General features: G+C 48.9%; 5 protein-coding genes across 5 annotated transcripts; 4 read left to right on the top strand and 1 right to left on the bottom strand.

Annotated features, from left to right (window-relative positions):
- Positions 1–431: 431 nt before the first annotated feature.
- Positions 432–2,151, bottom strand: J7337_011902 (uncharacterized protein; the record flags this gene model as incomplete). The annotated part of the gene is made up of 4 exons (XM_044829435.1): positions 432–686; positions 750–924; positions 1,018–1,808; positions 1,870–2,151. 4 exons carry the CDS (start codon positions 2,149–2,151, stop codon positions 432–434), a joined length of 1,503 nt encoding a protein of 500 aa, XP_044676110.1.
- A 6,919-nt stretch (positions 2,152–9,070) lies between these two features.
- Positions 9,071–11,629, top strand: J7337_011901 (uncharacterized protein; the record flags this gene model as incomplete). The annotated part of the gene is made up of 14 exons (XM_044829434.1): positions 9,071–9,093; positions 9,157–9,170; positions 9,227–9,251; positions 9,394–9,563; positions 9,698–9,790; positions 9,861–9,879; positions 9,938–10,030; positions 10,083–10,176; positions 10,231–10,251; positions 10,307–10,361; positions 10,416–10,648; positions 11,154–11,228; positions 11,288–11,452; positions 11,504–11,629. The coding sequence occupies 14 exons, from the start codon at positions 9,071–9,073 to the stop codon at positions 11,627–11,629; spliced, it is 1,206 nt and encodes a 401-aa protein (XP_044676109.1).
- Positions 11,630–11,985: 356 nt separating this feature from the next.
- J7337_011900 (uncharacterized protein) lies at positions 11,986–13,578 on the top strand (the record flags this gene model as incomplete). Its single annotated transcript, XM_044829433.1, has 4 exons — positions 11,986–12,358; positions 12,408–12,438; positions 12,487–12,509; positions 12,560–13,578. The coding sequence occupies 4 exons, from the start codon at positions 11,986–11,988 to the stop codon at positions 13,576–13,578; spliced, it is 1,446 nt and encodes a 481-aa protein (XP_044676108.1).
- Positions 13,579–15,975: 2,397 nt separating this feature from the next.
- On the top strand, positions 15,976–18,564 carry J7337_011899 (uncharacterized protein; the record flags this gene model as incomplete). The annotated part of the gene is made up of 1 exon (XM_044829432.1): positions 15,976–18,564. The coding sequence occupies one exon, from the start codon at positions 15,976–15,978 to the stop codon at positions 18,562–18,564; it is 2,589 nt and encodes an 862-aa protein (XP_044676107.1).
- Positions 18,565–19,199: 635 nt separating this feature from the next.
- Positions 19,200–20,168, top strand: J7337_011898 (uncharacterized protein; the record flags this gene model as incomplete). The annotated part of the gene is made up of 1 exon (XM_044829431.1): positions 19,200–20,168. One exon carries the CDS (start codon positions 19,200–19,202, stop codon positions 20,166–20,168), a length of 969 nt encoding a protein of 322 aa, XP_044676106.1.
- Between the last annotated feature and the right edge of the window lie 3,271 nt (positions 20,169–23,439).

Raw genomic sequence — 23,439 nt, 5'->3', positions numbered from 1 at the left:
GTAGATTTCCCTGCGTCTACGGACTATTTTGGTCGGTGAGATCCTCCACTGTCAGCCGTGTTTTGAGCCTTGTGCATCCTCACTGCAGCATGTGTTCTGGCTTCCGATAGGTCTTTTATTTTGTTGGTGGTCAGGGATGTTGGCTGTTGGCTTATTGACTGTTTCACCTGACAGGTGAATGGTGAGTGAGAATGGCAAATGATCACAGGTGAGAGCGAGAGACAGTAGCTGTGTGTGGAATACCTCATATCATTAGAGGTTCATTTCATTATACAAGCGTCAAAATGTATAGGTCTTATATCCATGCAAAAGTAGTTCCCTTTACTCCGACCAATCGTAATATCCCTTTTCGCTAGACCAAACGCTCATATACAAACTCATGCAATGCCCTGTAAGATGTTCTGCAAGACATCGCGTCCAATATCCACAGCTTAGACGGTGTATCGGAAGAAGGTGGCGTTGTCGCCAGAGTCCTGCTCCATCTCCTTCTCAGCGCGGGTGTACTCATGAGGAGCCTTGTGGGTCTGGTCACGTCGGGCGTTCTCGCGTCGGAGGTAGATAGTCATGAAGATGCTGAGAATGCAGCTCATGGTAGTAGTGGCGACCAGAGTCCAGTGACCGGAGCGGTAGTTGGGAGCATCATCCTTGCGGTAGACAAAGCCAGAGACGGCACCACCAAGGTTACCCTGTTAATGACATGTTAGTGAAACTGTGGCTGAATATGTCCGAGACATTGGGATAAAACTTACGAAGCCGACGTGCATGGCAATGCCAACACCACGCTTGAGAGAACCACCAATGTTGTTGCCGTTCCAGGCGACACCTTGGGGAACGTTGGGGTAAATACCGCAGGTGATGAGGAAAGCGGCGAAGTACTTGGCACCGTGGGATTCAACAGTAGCAAGGATGATGAAACCAATGATGCTGAGAGAAATGTTAGCAAATGAGTTGTTGTGAATGTGCCAAGTCGGGAAGATCTCCCGTTCTAGAATCTTGGCAGGTTGGAGAAATACTTACGCGACAACACAGAAGAAGATCATGTAGATACCACGCTGGCCGTGTCTATCAGCAGCGAAACCACCGCCGATGGTGAAGAGACAGGCGACGACGTAGGGAGGAACAGACATGAGCTGAGCCATCTCGTTGGTGTAGCCGAGACCCTTGACGATGGTGGGAAGGAAGATGGAGATGGAGTAGAGAGGAGTGTAGATTCCGATGGTGATCATCATGTGAACCCAGATCTTCCAGTCCTTGAGAGCATCCTTGGCGAACTTCATGTTGAAGGCATCGGAGAGAACAGATCGATCCTCCTCGAGACGTCGGAGAACCTCCTTACGCTCAGAGTCGTTGAGGAACTTGGCAGTGTCGGGGTAGTCGTGCATGACAAAGAAAGCCATGACAGCGAATACGAAAGTGATGAGACCCTCGATGATGAAGATCCAAGCCCAGCCGTCAAGACCACCAAGACCTTTCATCTCCATGACACCGCGAGCAAAGAGACCACCGAAAGCACCAGCAGCGGTAGCAGCAGAGAAGAAAACAGCCATGCGAAGACCGCACTCGTGTCGCTTATACCAGAGAGTGATGTAGTAAGTGATACCGGGGAAGAGACCACCCTCAGCGAGACCGAGAGCCATGCGAGTGGCGAGGAAACCACCAAAGTTCTTGGTGATACCCATAAGAGTTGTGACGATGGCCCAGGCGATCATGATGCTGGGAATCCAGATGGAGGGACGGAAGCGCTTCATGGCCATGTTGGAGGGGATCTCGGCTGCGACGTAGAAGGGAAAGAAGACGGCGACAGCAATCTAAGCGTGTTAGTACCTTGCATATTCCCGGCAGATTGGTAAAAGTCAAGGTTGTACTCACGTTGTAATCCCACTTGCCGTCCATGCCCAGGGCATCTTCGAGACCAGCGAGCTTAGCATTACCGATGTTGGTACGGTCGAGGAAAGAAAGGAGGTAGAGAAGAGCCAGGAAGGGAAGAAGCTTGATGTCCATCTTGCGGAGGAGGCGCTTGGTGGCAGGCTCATCGAAGACCTCCTGGGAGGCATCCTCGTGGAAGGAAACGGCCTTCTCATAGTCGACCTTTTCGGTTGATGAGCTGTCAACCTGACCAGAGGTCACCTTGTTGTCATGTTGGTGAAGCATTGTGACTTCTCTTGACTTGGGATGATGGAAAGAGAATAGGTAGGGATCAAGTGAGAGTTGTTTGTCTGTCCTCAGGGAAGGAGATGAGAGAGGATGCTTCTGATCTGAAGAACAAGAACGAGAACTGGGGAAATAGTCTGGGGAAGAGCCCACTCTTTATACTAGAGTGAATAAGAGAGCAACAGAGGAGAAGAGACAGTGGCAGTCCATGATACCCCAGATCAATACTCGGGGTGTATACAACGAAACTGCCACTGCGACTGTCAAGCAAGGTATAGGTCCTTGTAAGCAAGCAAGCCCAGTCCCATTTTCGAAAAAGCCTCCGTCGTATAAAATCCACTTTCCGCACGAACGGCAACTAAGCAAGGGTTATTTTAGAGTGGCCTACAGTACAAGGTGTGCAAGAGAGATAGAGTGTTAGAGTGTGCTGCCCAATCTCAAAAGGCCCAGATGCGACTGGTCAACACCTCCAACTCCAATCTTTACAGGGGGTCGACCAACACCTAAACTTAAGGGAGAAAACTCCACTCACACCTGTTTTTTTTTCAGTTACCCCATGTTATCATGGCTTACACTGGTACTGGACTGTACGTATTTTACCCCATGTTGTCTGTCTGTCTGTCTTGTCTTTTCCCCCGCTCGGAGACCAATCGCCGGACCCCCAAAGAAACATGCATGCACCTATTGTTATGCCAAGGAAGAACGCCCACACTTTGTCTAGGCCCTGCTGACCAAGGAAGAGGAGAGGAGAAGTCAATGAGGACAGAGAGAGTCTCGACTGAGAATACTCGGGGTGGCCTCTTTTTCCTCTTCTTACATGGATGGACCGGTTGGTTGGGTGAACACTGAATTGTTTCATTGTACGATGAGCGCCAAGTGAACAAGAGATATGGTCTCTGCCGATCTTGTGTAATGTGATAGTTCCCAAGAGATTTTCCAAGCCCATCAGCCAAGCGTGACAAAAAAGCTTGACACAGATTTCTCATGTATGCCAAGTCGGTACTGGAGAGATGTTGCAACCCCGACAGTTACGGGGAGGGAACTGCGCCGCCAGACGTAGAATGCAATGGGACAAATCCCCGCTCCCATTTTTTTTTTTCGGGAGCATGCGACGGTATGGCGTATTGCTCAGTCGGACTTGAATATGCCAATGCTGATACAGAACATTGCCATCTCTTGTTTGGTGATCTGATGAACAGCCCTGTCTAGACTGCTTGTGTCTTGTGGGCGATCTCCATTAACAACATCGTACCATGATGGCCCTACCGTATGTCATTCACTGGAATGGCAATCTACCTACCACTCCCACTAACACTGACACCTTGTACTGTAACCGTGCGTAACCCACGGACCCCGAGAAAAGCAGGCTGTCGTTGTGTCCGAGATGTGTGAGATGATAATTTGCCGTCCGTCCCGACGGGCCCTGATGGTGCAGTTGCAGGCAGTATTGGATGCATCAAGACACATGGCAAGGCATCCACTACGTGAGCCATAGTCATCAAGTCTGCATATTTCCACGTGTATGCATTATAACATCCAAGATAAGGCAAACATACGCCGTACGTACGTAGTAGTAAATCAGCATAGCATCACAGCGTAGTACATTCATCTTGTCAGGCACGAGGTTTCATCACGTATCTGCCAAGTCAAGTGCCTAGAAAACGCCCAGCAGATTCACCAGATCTCGTGGCTTCGAGGAGAAAAGAGCCTCATCTGCATTGCTTCACTCTACCTCCCTCGGGGGCTTGCCTCAACGGCTTCGGCTATCTTGACAGCCGTAGCTCATATCGGATCAATGGAAGCTCACTCTTTTGGACCTAGTGTGAGTCTGTAGGGATGATCTTGTCTTGAAGGAGGAAGAGACTGGGACAAAAGGTGAAATGCGCTTGGGACGCCACCACATGGCAAATACGCGCGGCGTGAGATCGGTGAGGGGAAGAAGATGGAAGTGTGTGTGTGTGTGAGAGAGAGAGAGAGAGAGAAAGATAGTGCTGATACGAGAGGGGAAATTCCGTGTGGGAAGAAGCATAAGTTACAGGTTAATGCTAATGTTAATGTTATTTAGTGGCCTTTTCTGGCTCTGTTGGTTGGTGCGAATGAATGCCCGACCCCAGATACGCTGGGGGGGACCAATTTTGCGGGGGAATTACCCACCCAAAACTCGACTGTTTTAGGCTGCTCACAGGATCCGGGCTGATTACCGCGCTGGGCCTCCGCCCTCCGCCCTCCAGTGGGCCACTCTCGTCTGTTTTCAGAGCCCTCGGCCGCTGTCTTTTGTCTCACTGGCAGCATCCAACAGCTCACTTTCGCGTCTCCATCGACCGGTCGACTCCCGAGCTAGGCTCCATCTAAGGTAGAAAATCCGGGGCAGAATATGGAGATTGAAGAAGAGATTCCGGGGAAAAGCAAGATGAAGATTCTGGGGAAGCCTGCTCGTACGGGAAAGAACGGGGTTGCATTTTGACAGCTTCAGATTGAATCTCATCTTCTCTGTTTACATACTCGATACCTAGCGCTATCTCAGATCTGACTGATGCTTCTATTCTATGCTTCCATCGATTTGGAGACTCTTAGTGCACTCAAGCTCCGCACGTCCGGAACATTAATACCCTCGGCTAAAGCGACAAGACTGCAACATTCTCCAAGTTACTCACACTCTCTCCTCTCCTCTCCTCTTACCGCTCAATCCCCCCCTAAACTTTGGAGAAAACAACACCTCTCGTTACGTACACGAATTGAGTTCCCCAAAAAGCATGGACCAGACAAAAGGAGATGGATGGTGACCCCCTGCTTAGTGCCTACAGGGATATGATATGGGCTTCCCGGCTAAGATACCGGATGCGCGCTTCTGGCTTTTGTTGAGTGGACAGTAAGCGGAGACTCCTCCAAGGCAGACCAGACACACAATCTCTTTTCTCATCACATGCTAGGACATGGCACTGGGCTCTCCTCATAACTTAAGCAGCTTAAAGTAAAAGATAAGCTTGATGGCAGTTCTCCACTGATCCTCCACGCCGTTCTTTATCCTAAGGAATAGCTAGTTAAGTGAAGTGGACTCGGTAGATATCCACGGATGAGTGAGAACCTTGTTTTGTCATTGTCTTGTAATCACCACTTTCTCATATGATGCCATGTTTGTGGATACATGGCCTGAGATGACTCAAGTACCGACAGAATGAATCTACAGTACATCTCATCTCTCAGCATCTGCTCCCTCTCTCTTGTCGTCTTAAAATCTCACCCCTTCGGTATTGTCCTCCGTCTCCACTACTCCGCACTCTCAACTCTCTCTCCCAGGCTTTACCCCAGCATCTGCCACTGCCACCCGGAGAACATGACCTTTTTAGGATTGGGGCATTTCCTCTCCTCATGCCATTTGCCTAAATCTGACTTTTCCTGAGTCTTGACTCTTCAGCCTTTTTTTCTCTCCATGACTCCCCACAACTGCCTCCAAGATACAAAGAACGAGAGAGCGTATGGCACCATCTCTTTGCTTCACACCACCAATTGCCCAACCTATCACTGGTCAACATTCCCCTGATGAGATGCCTGCATAACCACGTTTCATAGCCCCCCTCCATCTTCAAACTTTTTCTTGGTGCTATCTTTGCTTTGCGAGATCAGATCATTCCGCACTATTCGCCATTGGCTGTTCCGCACATCGTCACATACCACGTGCTATTTGACGTCGTTATCAACGGGCTTTTCGTCTCATGCGTTGAGTTCTTGGCAGAGTGTATTCGATCCTTTTTCACTTGTTCTGTTTGTGATACGTTTGCGTCTTCGGACAGCCGGATGGCGTACATCCTTCATGCATCATCACAGCCACGTCGCTTGTTCTTGTTGCACCGTTTCGTTGGGGTTCAACGTCGAGGATGATCTTATGCATCGTTCATCATATGCGCCCGTAATCGTCAGCGCTATCTATGCCCACGTTTTTGGCATGTGGTGTCTGCAGATTACCAACGTGAGTATGTCATTCCGTCCTGTTGGGTTCGTATCAACCTTTGCTTGACACTCACGGTGGTGTTTAAGGTATCGAGCCATATCACCAATACCCTATAGCAAACTCCAACTCTTGGCTTTCTCTCATAATCCGAGCTATCCGTATGGCTTAGCCAAGCCAATAAACTTGAAATCTCGGCCTCTACCCTAGCCTGCCTAGTAATCTAGATTCGGAAGCGGGGATAATACCACAGAGAATTTCTCCTCACTCAGTAATCTCAGTCTGCTTGCAAAATTTGCTTAGTGACCATTGCAATGTCTTCTCGTTGCGCCGGCATCCCCGGGGCTTGTTGCCGACTCATATCAGGACCGAGTCCTGTGAGTTACACACCACTTCGGGTATCGATGTCCAGACTCAAATCTCCTCCTCTTCAAACTTCCCCACGTTTATCGTCTCATTACCCCAGTTTCAGCTGGGATCATGGTTGCCTTGTATTAGTGCAAGCCCTGCGCGGCTAAACTTGTCCTTTTGTTCGTTGCTAGTCTATGGCTTCATAGTGCCTAGCTATATCGTAAATGACAGACTTGATATCGTTCTTCCTCGGGCTTGTTCGGCTCTCAAGTTTTCACTACACCATCATGATTCTGATCTGCTCCTCGGTGAAGGTCCGAAGAAAAACTAGAGATGTTACCGTGAAGGAAGTCTGCTTCCGATGGCGTAAGCCATTAATGAAACGACGTTGAGCATGAAGAATGATTGTATCTTGTTTTGGTTGGCTATCTTTCACGGCTGGCGCAGTGAACTAACCTAACCCCCGAATGTCTTGTTTGGGGATCTGGGGGAGTCTGGGACTCGCTTGGACTGCATGTTACGATGCAGCTCGTAGATCACTTCGGATACCCCTTTACTGGCAATAACTTTGCATAACCAAGGGCCGAGGTGCTCGCTGGCTACTCGGCTCAGATGTTTCTTCCGAGAATCCAACACAAGAAGCCACAATCAGTCAATTCATTGGATCATGGAGGCAAAATCGATCTCCTATTTCATTTTCAAAACATGTTTTTGGAGCAGGACTGAGCCTTTCACACCATGTGTCTCGGTCTGGACCTGAAATCCTGGCGGCCTCGCTTCCAGTAAGGCTCTGAACGGTGCTTACAGATGACCACCGACAGCTGGCAAACGGCATCACGGGAACAGACTTGAGACGGAACATTGAGCTTGGATGCTTGAAACCAGATTCATACGCAAAGTGGCAAAGTTTCTTTGATTTACTTCGGCTGCTCTTGCCTTATGTGAAGTAGGATAATCAGGACAACATGACTAGAAGCTGAAACCCCAAGGTGAGCCACAGTGATAATTGTCTGTGAGCTCATGGGGCATCTTTCGAGGTTCTCATATGTCCAATCATGGATCGGGTGCTCAGACGAGTGATTCAAACAGAAGCCACGAGGGTTTGTATTGAGTGTTTGCCACCTTCGATCGTCTAACGATGAAATTTACTCAACACCGGTACCATTTCATAAGTGGTCCTCTAGAAGGCATTGTTAAAGACTCAATAAGTTCCAAGTCTCATACTGGAATTTGTAAATGGAAGAACAGTTACTTTTATATCGTTGCGGCTGAGTGTTGTGTTGCTCCTCGGGTGACCGGAGATCTGGGACCGAGGATGTTGTCGAGACTACGGGCTGAAGGAATCGCTGAAACTCATATAACTACCCAGTCTGCCTCGATTTCTTTGACTGAATCTCTCTTTCTTCTTGATGGCTTTTGGGATGCTCTTTTATTGCGATTCTATTGTTAATTTTGATAGCTAACACTCAACATCTCATCAAAGGTTACGAATACCTACCGCCATAGTCACCGCCGACAATTCGTGCCTTACAAGCATTGCTATCATCGACATTGCTACCGTCGCCAGTTTCGAGATCACCTTCATCAGCTTGACGAACGAGCGTCTCTTCGATGTCTTGCTCGACCGAGATAACGGACAGTAGCTGGTGAAATGCATTTGGCTGAGGCGGAAAGGATAGTCTTGGCGAAGCTTCGTTCCTGATGTTTGCTGAGGTTCATTGTGGCTATTGGAGCATTGCCTATTTTGATACCGTAGTCTTGAAGATGAGGCCCCCATCGGCGACGGGAATTCTCGGCGCCCGCTCGCTTCCTTTTGCGAATCAACGACATCTCATCTCGCACCTCGATGGTTACCTAAAAATCGCTAGGAGGGGGTCACAATTGCCCCAGTGCAGCCCCAGAAGGTGATGGGCGGTTCCTGTAACATGGTCTCCCTGGAGAGAGGCGTCAAGGTATTGACATCACCGTTCGCGATAGACAGACGAACTGAAACGAAGGTTTGAGAAGTTGAGTTGTGTTGGATCTGCCTCTGAGAGTGGAAGACACTGCTGGTCTCTGCCTTTATCCCTGGGTAAATGCCCAATGCCATCGCCTGGGAGTAGCCGTTCTGTCCACCTGTAATACTTCTGCCTACCCTGAAGCCACATAGACACGTGATATGTCAGTCACGATCGTGGCCACGATCTCACTTGTTAGCAGGTGAGACTCTTTACTTGCCCAGCTCGATATGGTAGGGTCCTTATCTCCCAGCTTGGAGTAATGCTTCAAGCGGCGAGTTAGGATAGATCACGTGCACTCCACTGGCCAAAGATAAGAGATAAGCAGTCAAGATTTGGGCACCGATAGGAAGACAGAGGAGCATGTCGACAGAAATATATGGTGAATATCCCGCCTCACTGAAGCCCCTCATTTCTGTCAACCTCATTTCGTGCGGATCAATTTGTGACCCAACAGAAGAGGGCATTGCCCCACCAAGTGACGCGGGGTGATTCGCTTTGGCCGTCTTCGGAGCTGCAGCCAAAAAACTTCGACGACGACTCTCACGCGATAACAAACATTTTGTCGAGATAGATCTATCAGTCACTTCTTGTGTTGCCCAAGAAATTCCGTACAACATTCATCATGGCCCCCGAACGTGTTTGCCTGTAAGTCAATTGCCCACTCAACTCAATTGGTTCGAGCAAGATAGCTAATTGACCCTTGTCCAGTGCCTACTCCGGCGGTGAGTTGAGAGCTCTAGGAGCGATATCAAGATGAGATATTCTGACTAATTGACAGGCCTGGATACTTCCACTATTCTCAAGTACGACGCCCCCATGCTTTGCTTCCCGATGAATCGCGGCAGGGAGAAGACTTCGACGCTGTCAAGTCTTCGAGCCTGACGTGGAGACGACAGTCATCGAAGATGTGGAATTGTTTAACAAGAGCTGACTCATAACCCTTAGGTGGCTCGTCCTTCAAGGCTATGAGGTCGTTTGTTTCCTCGGAGACTGCGGTCAGGAGGAAGACTTCGATGCCGTCAAGGCCAAGGCTCTTAAGCTCGGTGCTGAGAAGATGATCATCGAGAACGTCCAGCAGGAGCTGATTGACGACTTGGTGTGGCCCGCCATCCAGTGTAAGTGTTCACGGACTGTTTGTGGTAGTACAGCGGGTTTACTAACGGAATCCACCAGGCAACGCTATCTATGAAGGACAATGTAAGACGGTTCACCTCGGACGCTCCTTGATGACATCACTAATGCCCTAAAGACCTTCTCGGCACAAGTCTGGCCCGCCCCGTGTTGGCCAGGGCCATGGTGCAAGTTGCAAAGGACAACAACTGCACCATCCTCAGCCATGGATGTAAGTCGTAGTGATCCAACTGGTCTCCTTACTGTTCGACCCAGTCACTGACACAGAACTCCAACCCTAGGCACCGGAAAGGGCAATGAGTAAGCATATGTTGCCGTGGTTTGTCGCTCTTACACTGTACTGACTTGTTTCTTCTAGCCAAGTCCGCTTCGAGCTGGCCTGGAAGGCCTGTGACCCCAAGATGAAGGTCCTGGCCCCATGGCGCATCCCTGCCTTCTTCAACCGATTCCAGTAAGCCTCTTTTTTTGTTCACTACTTCATGTGCAAACTAATTATTCTGCAGGGGACGTGCCGATCTTCTCAAGTTCGCTGAGGAGCAGAAGATCCCCGTCAGCTCCACTCCCAAGGCCCCCTGGTCTATGGACGACAACATCATTGTATGTATGAAAGGTCCCATCACTTCTTCACAATACTGACTATGAATCCAATAGCACTGCTCATATGAGGCCGGTGTAAGTCGTCCTACTAGAGCGTCTCTCTGTGCCCTGTTAACCCCTAACTTGCTAGATTCTCGAACAAACCGACAAGGAGCCCCCGAAGGATATGTGGAAGCGCACTGTTGGTAAGACGGTTCAGCCTACACGCTGATAGAATTTGTGCTAATGCCTCTCCGAAGATCCCCTGGACGCTCCCGATAAGCCTACTCGCTTCACCGTCCACTTTGCTGAGGGTGTTCCCACTAAGCTTGAAGTCGATGGCAAGACTGTTACTGGCTCTCTGGAGATCTTCAAGGAGGCCAACGAGTTGGGCCGTGCCAACGGTAGGATTGCAAACCGAAGGGCTTCTGAGCGAACATTGACGTGGTACCAGGTATTGGACGTGAGGACATCGTCGAGTCGAGGTTCATCGGTAAGCCAACTCTCAGGGAACTTTCACATCAGGATGTGATTGCTAATCTTTATTTCAGGATTAAAATCTCGTGGTTGCTACGGTTAGTCGCCTTTATTCCTTTCCTTTCTAATCATTTGTCGTTGTCGAAGACGTCTTTTGCGAATGCATTGTCGGTGTCTTGCCGGCGATGCAGATGATGGCCCCGTCACAGGCGACACCTGCTCCGCTCTCATTCATACACTTTGGCGGGATGTTCTAACATTTTATTCAGATACCCCCGGTCTTACTATCCTGCGCAAGCTCCACCAGAACCTTGAGGTAGGTTGTCAAGTCTCTGAGAAATGGTTTGGTTCATGCTGTGGTGTTTGAGATCCCTTGGTGCGATTCCAGAGTCGTCTCCGGGGTTGTGCCCCTTGCAGTGCAATACCAATCGAGGGGAGTCAAGAGTCACCGAAGCATCAGCCAACACCAAACACTCGATATTTAATAAGCATGGGACTCCACTTAACTGACGATTTCTCAGGGTCTCGTGATGGACAGCAAGGTCCGCATCATTCGCGACCGTCTCTCAGATGACTGGGCTCAATGTATCTACAACGTACGTGGCCCCTTATCTTCAAGCTTTGTCTGATTTGATCTTACTAAAATCTCTTTTAGGGAATGTACTTTACTCCTGAGCGCGAGTTCGTTCAGAACGCGATCGCTTTCAGCCAGAAGCAGGTTGACGGCAAGGTCGAGGCTCTGGCCTACAAGGGCAACGTCATCATCGTTGGCCGCTCCAGCGAGACATCTAACCTCTACAGTGAGGAAGAAAGCAGCATGGTAAGTACTTTAAAAGGACCGCTTCAATCAGAACTGACGTGAGAAATGCAGGACACCCTTGACATGGACTGGAGTGTCGAGGACACAACTGGCTTTATCAACGTGAACGCCATCCGCATCGCCAAGTACGGCGAGCGCAAGATCAGGGATGGCGAGCCCCTTTCCAAGCGCAAGTAAATAAGTAGACTTGGGATGCTAGCCTTCCAGCGCCGCAGAAGCTTTTGGTAGACAGAGGAACGTCTGCGGAATGGGATGGTTTATGTTATGCTTAGACCTGATGTACCAGAAAATATAAAGAAAAACTATTGTGTAATATCGTCTTCACTATAACTTGCGCAGTTTGTAAAGCCCTCAACAAAATCGTGATGGACGTTGACCAGCATGACCTTGGCCCGTCTCGGGGTTTACGGAGTTTACCCGTCACGACGTAATCTCACCTCCATGTCCAATGCCTTCACAACTTCTCATCGCATTCACCCTAAGTGATTGAGACGAATCCTATGAGCGTTCAACTGTAATGTTCTCACGTGACGATGAAGTTCCAGTTCATCGACCATGATTCAACCCAGAAGCCTGGTGCCCGCAAGGCGATACGAAGTCATGTCATGAAGGGCAAGAATCTTGGCCGTATCATACAAGGTCGTGGGAAAAGACATGCTGCACCGCAATTAAAAGACTTACACAAGAGCCCAGACCTATCCAAGAGGGGTGTTAGTGTAGAGGAGAGAAGGAAGAGTCTCGTTGGTGCTGTCGATAATGTTGGCAATGCCTTGTTGTTCCCAGAAATCGCAGATACAGACACAGACACTACATACTCTATCAACAATCCATACTCGGGAAAAGAGTATACTTACTTCTCATTCCCGGTCCAGTTCACCCCGTCGATGCGATACTATGTCTACGAATGTCAGTTCATATTGTCTCAACTCTCCAACAGCTCACTGACCACCTCCAGTCCACACTGCGATCTGCAACATCATATACCCGTACGCCTTCTGTAGACCTACAGATGAGATTGGCTCACCATGGTTCAGGTACATGGTAGCAGACCAAGCCTGTAAGTTTCTTGTCCTCCTTTCGTGTGTTTACCGCTGACCGCAGCCGCAGGCTTGCACTGTCTTCTCGCCATGGCAGCGACGTATCTCAACATCCTACGGAACATCCCACCTCCCAGTGTAGAAAGTATCGAAGCAACCCGTCACTTCTCTCAAGCCCTTCGTCTTATGAACCCGCGTCTCAGCCAACCATCCGCCGCTCAAGAAGACTCCAACATTGCTATAATCATATCCCTGGCAATCCACTCTAACATAACTCAAAACCTCACTGCAAGCACTATGCACCTCCAAGGTCTTGATAACCTCCTCACCTTCCGGCCCGGCGGCATCTCCGACATACGTGAGTGCAACCGCCCACTCCTTCACAAGATCTGCCGAACAGACATCGAACTTGCCGTCGCTCAGGGCACAAGCACACGCTTCGGTAACGCGGGACTCACAGCAGCAGCGGCAGGGCCGATATCAGCACGGGATCTGCGATACCCATTAAATCAGATGAGTGAATTGTTACGGCAGGTCACACGTGAACTGTTGGCGCTGTGCCGAAGACCCGGAAAGACAAAGATGTCGGGTCTGCAGTATCAGGATGTGCTTATCTCGATGTGGCAGAGACTGGTCGACTTTGCGCCACTGGGTGGTACGAGGCCGCAAGATCTGATGGATGATGTGTGGCAGCTGGCCTTGCTGGCGTTCTTGGTTACCGTCACATGGTCTGCGAGTCATCTCAAGAGTGTACACTGTAAGCTCTTGCACAAGCTTCTTAGGGGCCATGTTGAGAGTCGTGTACTACTGGAGAGGGGAGAAGAGTATCGGCCTTTGTGGTTCTGGGTAGTGTTGGTGTATGGGCTTTCGTTGACGAATGTGAATTGCGATACGCTTGTCCTGCGTGAAATTCGCAAGGCCTCAGAGCTATTAGGGATAGGGAAATGGGAGGAAGCGAAGGCAAGAATGAAGCCGTTGCCGTGGATCAACATTGTCCATGAGGTTCCTGGAAGGGCTTTATGGGAAGTGGCTGTAGTTTATGTTCGGCCTCAGTCTTTCACGTTTATCCCAAGTGATGAGGAGACTTGAGGTGAATCTGACATAAATGGATGCAAGTTTGGACACAGTATACATTAATTAGGTAGTGAGCCTTCAGACTAATCTTCATTTATTACCTTAATTACGAGTTCGAAGTTTTCTCGCTCCACGAGGTGACTCCAACGACTTGAAAGCAGGTATACATTTCAGACATGCTCATCAGCATTCCAAGAATTATTACACTTACCGTTGATCCCCATATATCTTTACCATCCGCTCTCGATCCCAGAAGTATCTTGCTCGGGTCCAGGGTTCGTACGTCGGCTTGAGAGGTGTGTCGATCAACAAGCCATATTGATCGATGCCGTCGTGCATGAATGTGTCTTCGTGTGGTAAATATCCCGTCGCATCGCGTAAAATGACCCAAAGGAACGTAGCCAGGATAAAGTGCCTGACATGGGCTTGATCCATGCTCCGTAGATTTCGTAGGAGGGTATAGTCTTGTATAGAGAGGAAAATGAGGCACCTGTGCTCTTGATATGTTGTCCTTTCGAGGAATTGGCAAACTCGAGTGTCTACTCCACGAGATATGCCACCATCGAGGGCCTCTCTTCCACGAAGCTCTCTATCGATGCGATGCACGAGCTCGCGATATTTGCCAAAAACGAACTGAAAAACAGATATATATGATCGGCAGCACCATCGTATTTCCTTATAACCCTCGAGGTCCGAAGGACGAGGGTCCCACGCAGGCCTTGACATTTCTGGCCGAACGGTACCGCGTAGGCATTCAAAATCATGGTATATGTCGTGTCGCCCATGGTCATAACTAAGGAACCCTTGCTCAAAACGAATAATCTCGCTTGGGGAGAGAACTAAAGGCTGATCAAACTCTGGAAGCCAAGTAAAGGAAGGATCGCGTTGGGTCCTGACTCTGGCCTCCCAAAGTAGCTTGTTCCATGCTTCTACAGCGTACTCCGATATAAGAGCATCAGCGTCTTGCCGCTGCTTGAATAGTTCACAGAGAAATGGGAGACTGCCACTCCATTCTTTCTCGCTCAGAGACTTGGACACAGCCACTCGATATGTTCTTACCTTGACTTCATACGGATCTAAGTAAGGAAACCGATGGGCCTGCAGCCGTAACTGAGCGCCTTGAATTCCGTTACAGGTGAATGCTTCGTCGTCATGATATACTGCTTTCAAAAGCTCGATTACGGGCTTGAGGACGGACTGGCGGTAGGTACGAAACCACTGTAAAAAGATCGGAGATGAGGATATGAATGATCGAAGATCTATCGGGGAATAAAAAGAACACATAAGATGAACTAGCAACTCACCTGGGAGTTTTTCCAAGGGAAAGGTCCTGTGCATTGTTGTTTGTTGTGATCGTGAACGAAGCTCTACAGGAATCCTTGACCAGACAAGCAGTAAGTGATTTGCGGTCGCAGAAATGTGGCAGACTGATTAGGATCATAGCAGATATTTATAGTCCAATTAAAGAAAGTTCTGTCATCTTCCGGGAAACTCAATAGCTAAGTAATCAGGCCTCCATTTAATAGTATGTTTAATGATAGACTTTAAGTTATTGGGTGGAATCTCTATTGACTCAGAATCCAAAGATGCTTTCATGCATGTGTTTAGTTGAGGGTGTTTGAACTAAGGAAATAAAATAAAAACATATATTTTCTTCCTTGTATGGTCACTCTACTGCTGAAGGAATATTTCTTAATTAAATGTTGATGCTTAAAAAATCCCAAGGCCTCTTATGCCCAGGATCTTCTCTACACTGGACCCTGAAAAATCCCAAGAGTTTGGATTCGGGATGGCCCGTTATAACAAAACATGCGAGATCGGCAGTTGAACCTGTTAGCGCTGACATTTGGGAGACAGAAGTCTGACTTGCCACGTGAAATTTGACACTGCGAGACTGACTGTGTTTGCCAGCATGAAACCGACGAGACCGGTTCTGAAGTCTAGGGTTCCTTAGCGGAGGGGAAGAAAGAAAACTCAGGACCCTGATCCTAAAATTAGGGTAGTTTAGCCTAAGCTTAGGGGACTCTTTACTAAGTTTATTTTAGCATCCTCTTCTAAAGTCTTCCTAGGACAGTTCCATTCTCTTTAAACAACCCACTACGGAGTAGGCGTTCAATAGTTCAACAAGCCAACCCAATCTAGCCCCAGCGCATACACGGAAAAGGCAACCCCCATTGGAGCTATTGATTCAAAGCTGAGAACTATCGACAAATTCCACGCGATAATAAACCTGGGCCATACTGCGGAAATTTCCCATCATGTCAGGGGAACGACGGTCGAGGCAACGGGAGGCGGACGCCTTCAAATGTTATATATCATAGCTCGCTCTTATATTCACTGGCGTGTGATTGATAACCTTCTTTCGCTCACTCACTCGTTTTAGCCTTTTGGCTTATCCGTTCGTTCATCAAGATGCGTTCCATTTCTGGGCTTGTGGCTCTTGCCTTTGCGAGCTCGCTTGAACTTGTTGCTGCCGGCAATTGCAAGCCCTCGTCACCAGCTGGACCAAAGACTACGGATCCCGCTTCGATTACCAGCGGAACATCAACAAAATCAGCACCTCCGTCCGAAACGACCGACGGACCGGTAGTCATCACTAATGCTGTGACGAATGGCGACTTTGGAGGCTATGATCCTTCATCCGATGGTGGTATCTACGCCTTTCAAGCCGGTGGCAATGCGAAGCTCCTTCAAGGACCTGGTTATCAGGGAGACCACACCGAAGAGAGGAACTGTGTGCAACTCAAGACCAATTCAGGAACCGGAACTCTTGGCCAAAAGCGAGATTTCATATCCGATAACCCCTATATTCAACAGCAGCTCGATAATCTGGAGCCCAGTGACTTTACTGTTCGCTTTTGGTACTCCATCGTGAACAATGCTATCCCAGATACATGCCGCATCGAAGGACTTTATGGAAATCTTCAATTTGGAGCAACCCCATACTTTCCTGTTGTCGCTGAGGGTAACAACTGGTTGGAGTTTGTGGATTCGATGCCCGTCACCACTACGAGTGGAATGATTCGCTTTGAGCTCAACTGTATCAACGGAGGCTCTGCTGAAGTCTACTTCGATCAAGTCTTTGTGTCCAACAAGATTGGCGAGGAGTGGGTTGATGGCATTTCGTTGTTCTTTCCTACATCGAAGCATGCTGCTACCATTGCTCCGGCTCAAACAAGCACCGCTCCTGCTGTGGGCATAGCGACAACCAGCAGCGACAACACCAACGCCGAGTCATCCAGTCTTCCTACAACTCAAGCTTCTCAAGCACAAACCACTATCGATGAAGCCTCAACAACCGACAAGACAATCGAGTCTACCTCTGCCTCCGCCTCCGCCTCCGCCTCCGCCTCCGCCTCCGCCTCCGCCCCGACTTCTGCCCCAACTGATCCTACCAACTCCGGCCCAAAACTCTGTGCCAAGCTCGGAACAGGCGCAGCTGGTCGAGGCTGTGCCAAGAGGCCTTATAGCAGCACAAAAGGCTACAAAGGATATGGTGGAAGCAAGATCACAAAGGAGCAATGTGCCGCTCTCTGCCTTGCGGATACCATCTGCCAAAGCTTCGAATGGCGTTATTTTGGTAGCGGATGCGCCAACACTTGTAATCTCCTCGCTACGATCTGGGCAGACATTCCTACCAACGGAGGCTCTGATTCCGCCTGGGCCTACGATCGAAGCTGTATTCAGGAGGGCGAATGCGCCGAGCAGCCCGCTGGTTCTGTATGCGTCAACGTCAACGCTGATACACCCGCCAAGTCTTGTACTCAGGTCAAGGGCAAAGCCAAAGCTTGTGCCAAGCCCTTCCTAACTGCTTCAACAAACGGCGTCTGCGGTCTTAGTAACGAATGTCGCGATCTTTGTGCCAAGTATCCTTCCTGCAAGTCTTATGCAGCGACCTTTGGAAGCTGTAGCTTGTACGATGCTAGATCCTCTGAGGTCGCCGAGGCCGGTAGTGAGCTTTTCTGGTTCACGGATATGGATTGCCATACATGCGGCCAAGGAAATGCCTACTTCGATTACATTTCTGTTGGCCAAGACCCTGCAAATATGCCTCAGTGGACATGCGCTGCGGAGGATAAGACAACTTCGACTCTCGCGGTGCCGACGACAACCGACTCAGCTATCGCAACCACCTCTGACGTTGAACCAATCACGAGTACAAGCCAAGCCAGCGGCGAGGCCGACACATCAACCGCCATCGCAACTACAACTTCTTTATCTCCCTCCGCCACAGCCTCTCTGTGTGCTAACGGCGTTCCATCCCCTGGTATTTGCTCCGCAGCAAACGTTGTGCCTTCAACAGCGACATGTGGCAAGCGTGGTTGGCCTCGCAATGTTGAGCCATATGCTCGTAGTCTCTCTGACTTTCCTAACCAAAATACATTCGAAGACTGTGCTCTCATTTGCAAGCTCGATAGATCATGCAAGGCCTTTGCTATCGATCCCACCCGGTCTGGGATGAGGTGCATGTTCAGCTCAGACCCAACTATCGATGGAGTCTCCAATGCACCAGGCGTATGGAGTGACTTGGAGTGTATGAGCTGCACGCTCTGTGGTGACGAAGCCACTTCTTCGCAGCCTGTATCTGAGGCTCCCACAACCATGATCACCTCGACACGGCCAGCAGGCGAGGATTCCAGCACCCAAGCTGCAACAAGCGCATCCGGGGAGCCAACCACGACTCAAGCAACTCCAGAGCCCACAGATTGTGCAGTACCCTCAGCCTTTCTTAGTGACGACGTCACTTGCGGTATTCCCGGCCAAAGCGGCCAACAAGCTCAAAGCGCTCGTCTCTTAAACTATGTCATCAAACCAGTGGGTAGTCTGGCCAACTGCGCTGCTGTCTGCCTCCAACGGGCAGATTGCCAGGGCTTTGCGTACATCAAGAGCAACACTGAGTGCTATCCCTTTAGAGTTGGACCTGCTAGCTTGGGAATCACGTATAATCCACAAGGCACAGAAAAATATTATGATAGGGGGTGCTTCTCGTGTGCTTCATGACGGGAGCAATATGACAATACTTGAAGAAGTTCATAATATTCTACGATAGTTTATGGTATCCTATGATAATTTAGGATAAACTTAGACCATTTTGATAAGCTTTTTTCTACCCAAGTGTGCTAGTACCTCAAGCTCTCTGATACCTCAAGATATCTATACCAGAACAAATACCTTGATATAATTGCAGAACCGCTCCCTCTGGGTATAGATGTCGATCTTGACACATTTCTAGAAACCGCAGCCGCCCGCTGTCATCCGGTAATAAACACCCCATCAGCCCTGAAACCCAGCCAAGCTCGCTTGATTTCAGAAACACTCCGCCAAGATATCTCAGCCTCCAATGTTTCCACTTGTCAGACCCGAAAACCGGGGAATAAGCAGCTTGGCAATGTCGCCCAGGCGGTGATACTCTCGTCCGCCAAACATAGGAGAGCAGTGAGACTCCTGATCTTTAGACTTAATCTTAAGTCTAATTGGATGACATATTTTTGGAGATGTAGAAACATTTATATCTGGGCTGCTGTCTCGTGGAGATGGGTCTGTCTCGATAAGCCACTTTTGTTGTAATTACATTCTTTTTCACTACACTTGCATTCTTTTATCTGTCTATGATTAAGGCTGTGCCTATTATCACCATGAAGCGATCTGCACTTATTTCTCTCATCCCCGCCTTCTTGGCTACTGCTTCTCCTGTCCCTCAAGCTTCTGAAGCTGCTGGTTCTTGCGGCGTTGCTGAGGTTGACGAGCTCGTTGGATACGGAGCAAATACCACCGGAGGATCTGGTGATCCCGTCACCGTCACTTCTTGCTCAGAGCTCACGTCTGCTCTCTCCAACGGCGGTGTCATTCACATCGACGGCCAGCTTACTGGTTGCGACATCATGAACGTCAAGAGCGACACCACCATACGTGGCGTTGGTTCCAGCTCTGGTCTCACTGACAGTGGTTTCCGCATTAAGAAGGCCGATAATGTTATCATCCGTAACCTCGCCATGAAGAACCCTCCCAAGGAAATGGATCTCATCGATATTGAGACCTCTACCAACATCTGGATCGACCACAACGAGTTCTCCGCTAAGGGCATCACCGGTGACAAGGACTTCTACGACGGTCTCCTTGACGCCAAGCGCGGCTCCGATTTCCTCACCTTCTCATGGAACAAGTTCTCCGACCACTGGAAGGCTAGTCTCATCGGCCACAGCGACAGCAACGGTGATCAGGACACCGGCAAGCTCCATGTTACTTATCACCACAACTACTGGAGCAACGTCAACAGCCGTGCTCCCTCCATTCGTTTCGGAACTGCACATATTTACAGCAGCTGCTACGAGGATCTTCCCACCTCTGGAGTCAACTCTCGAATGGGCGCTCAAGTTCTCGTGGAGAGCACTGCTTTTGTTAACGTTAAGCGACCTATTGTCACCAACCTTGACTCTAAGGAGGATGGATTCGCTATTGAGAAGGACAACCTTTTCGAGAATAGCGAGACGAAAATTACGCAGGAGAAGGATTTCGTTCCTCCTTATGATTACACCACCGACTCTGCGGATTGTATCTGTGACTATCTCAAGGAGAAGGCTGGTACCGGTGTTATCAACGTCTAAGAGATGGCGTGGCATGCTTGCATCCGTGTTTGAGAATAAACTTGTCAAAATATTGCCAAGTTTGTCCTAAGTTATCCTATGATACCATGAACTACTCTAAGTATCTTCACATTCTAGGATAAGCGATGTAAATGAATCAATCGATAACTATGTTCACTTAGGAAAATGTATAAAATGCCGCCTATTATAATGAAATATGCATGATCAGCAGTCAAACCTCAGCCTTCGGCATGGTACAATTCACATGGTTCACAGTTCTACCAGTCTGGCATCTTTCAGCTTGAGCGAAAACTCGCAAGCTGAGGCTGACTCGCATACTGTGTTGCCAAAAGTGAGATTCCATATCCAATGGCTACAGCCCATCACATTGTGGCTTCACGCATGCCAAGAACGTCGCTGGCGGCAGCTCTTCCTATCCTCTCTGTCTCTTGGGGGCTGCTTGAAAAGGATGAAGTCTGCTCAGGAAGACATTTGTTTAGTTTTTCAATCAAGGTTTTGTCATAAAATGACGTCTTAAGCCTCAAGAATATTACTAGAAGGGTAATAATTAGCAGGACTGGCCCTTGGGTGTGAGTTCAGCTGTCTGTCGTATTCGGAGAGCCTGTATGCCTCATCGACTTTGTTACCTCAGGGTCTACAAAACGGGCCAACGAGGCTTGGACATCTTGCACACGTAATTATTTTCGACTTGAGACGGGGCATCGCCACGCGTTTCAACCCTCTCGTTCTCAGAGCCTGCTTTCGATAACCGCCTAGATTTGACGACGCGAGTCAGCCACCACAGCCTGATTTATAGATAGCCTTGATGACGCCCTCCCAAGTTTCCTAACCTCAAGCCGTGACTGCAAAGTCGTTCCAATGTCAAAATCGTCGTACACATGCAATGCCACCTGCAAAGACTTCCCCAAAGAGGTCCCCTCGTATGGGGATATAGGAGGAATTGGTGTAGGCCTCACTCCGCTCCAGAACATCAACAATTGTAGCTGACTTTCAATAAGGTAACTTTAGCCTTCGTCATTACGGCGTGGATAGTGGTCATTGTTCTCGTCGGATACTATCTCAAAGTCTTCGATCCCAAATTAGACCCTTTTCGACAGGAGGGCACGCAGAAGCGGACTAAGTATCCAAACTCGATCGACTATTCGGTTCACGAAATGCTACAGAGCATTCCTTGGCTTAAACATGATTCCAAATCTACTTCGTCTGGGTCTTCTAGACTTGGAACCGTTTTGAACTCTGTGAGTTGACTATTATTCTGCGTTCGGTCACAGGCACTAATGCTATTGTGCACCGCAGTGCGTCCTCACGTTCGCCGATATCCAGATCTTCACATCACTAGCGATCCTCATCGGCGCGTATGCCTCAGTGGGTTGTGACATCGTTGCTTATCACTGGCAATACATGATCTATCTGGCATGGCTTGCTTCGATAACTCACCTGGCCAGTCTGTCATTTCTTCGCAACCACCTCGCCAATAATCCTGCAAAGCGCGCATGGCGCCTAGTGGCGATGTGTACAATTCAAGCCATGCTGTCTGTGGCAGTGGGATTGTCAATGACCTTTAACAAGGAGCCTTGGCTCAATGATCGAGGTGGCCGCCCTGCTCGTTGCTATTTTGAAGATCTGGTAAATCCAAGATCTATGGCCTTTCAGTCAGCCATCAAGTTTATCGTCCTTCTTGTTTGGGGGTTCGCTATTCGTATTGCGAAGACTTTTGAGCGATTCGAAGGTGGGCTGCGCAGAACTGCAGCGCGTCTAGAACAAAGGGGTAATCGGCACAGAAGAGGTTATTCAAGCTCTACAGGAAGAGAATGGGATCACACATTCGCCCATGTGTCTCTGACTCGTCGTGTCTGGAGTCACTTTTCTGTTCCTATCTTGATCGGATTCTACTCAGTTTTGAGTATTCAACTTGATCTTTTCACGTCGCTCCTAGCTGAAGTAAGTCGTGGCAAAAGCATCGTCTGAATAAACTTGGCTGATCTCCTCGGGCAGGTCTATTGGCTATTCTTTACTATCATCTGGATTACGGCGCGCCTCATTAAACTCCGAATATCAGGCAATCAAGACGACAGCGAATGGACTTTTGGCCAGATTCTTCCTATCATCCTTCTCGTTGCCCCCCTCGCTCTGGCAACCGAAGCCTTTTATACGACATCAGCGAGCAAAGAGCCGGCCAACAACCACCCAGAAATTCCTGTGCTTAATCCAGACGACATCAGAGACTTGAGCCATATCCACAGCCCCGCATATCGAGGTGCATTCTTCTTAGCAGTCCTGTCATACATCGAGATCGCGGTATACTTCGTTCTCGATCAACCATTAACGCAAGGCATCGCCATCCCCCTCATTGTGATCTTATTGTCAGCATTTATCCTCCAGCCGGTGCTGCAACTATCCTGGGTTGTCTGTAACCTATGGCTTGATAACATGGCTTGGGACATGCCATTGAAACGCACAATTCGCGATGTCGTCCTATTCGTATATTCTGCCATCTCACTTGCCCAAAGCCTCCCTCCAGGTGGATTTAGGCAAGGACTGTCATCAGATGTTGTCACGGTTTATTATGCGCTTTCTGTTCTCTCAACGTTTTTGTTGATCTTTTACACCCATGCTTCCCTAACTGCGACATTTGTTCTCATTCCAGTTCTGAGAGGAACAAAATGGCGTTTTCCACTATATGTGGTTCTACTTTGCGTCTCGTATCTGACTCTTCGTAGTATCATAATAGGACTTTCTCTTACACCCTTTACATTGATCGCATTTGATATGTATATACTTGTTTTTGCTGGAGCTCTGATGCCTCTACAGCTCCTTGCTTTCTCTCTGGAAGTCTGGGCTGAGAGAAAGGGTCCGTCGAAGTGGACGGTTTTCTTTGTGAGAAGCATATCCCTGATCTGCCTTAGCCCTTTTTGCCTGGTCTTAATTCAATTTTTCTCAGATTTGACCAGTTTCTTCCTGGGTGGTTCTCTGTTCTCCCTGTATATATGGTCTGTTGTTGGTCTTTGCCTCAGCGACTGCAGACGTTCATTCGATACGGCTCTGGGCAGCGCTGTCTAGGAGGGAAGAAAACTCAGGACTTTGATATAAGGTGCTAAAATAAACTCAGCAAAATATGTACTAAATTTATCCCAAACTTTTGCCAAGTTACCTAAATCTTTTTATCATCTAGGACCCAAGTTTTCTCTCCTCCCCTAGCATGGAAATCGGCGTTCCGCTCCCATATTCCGCCCCCGCATATCCACCCCCTCAACCCTGACTCAACTCACTT

Source organism: Fusarium musae, chromosome 9 (assembly GCF_019915245.1).
Source record: "Fusarium musae strain F31 chromosome 9, whole genome shotgun sequence".
NCBI classification, from domain to species: domain Eukaryota; kingdom Fungi; phylum Ascomycota; class Sordariomycetes; order Hypocreales; family Nectriaceae; genus Fusarium; species Fusarium musae.
This window is presented reverse-complemented; position numbering and strand designations above follow the sequence as displayed.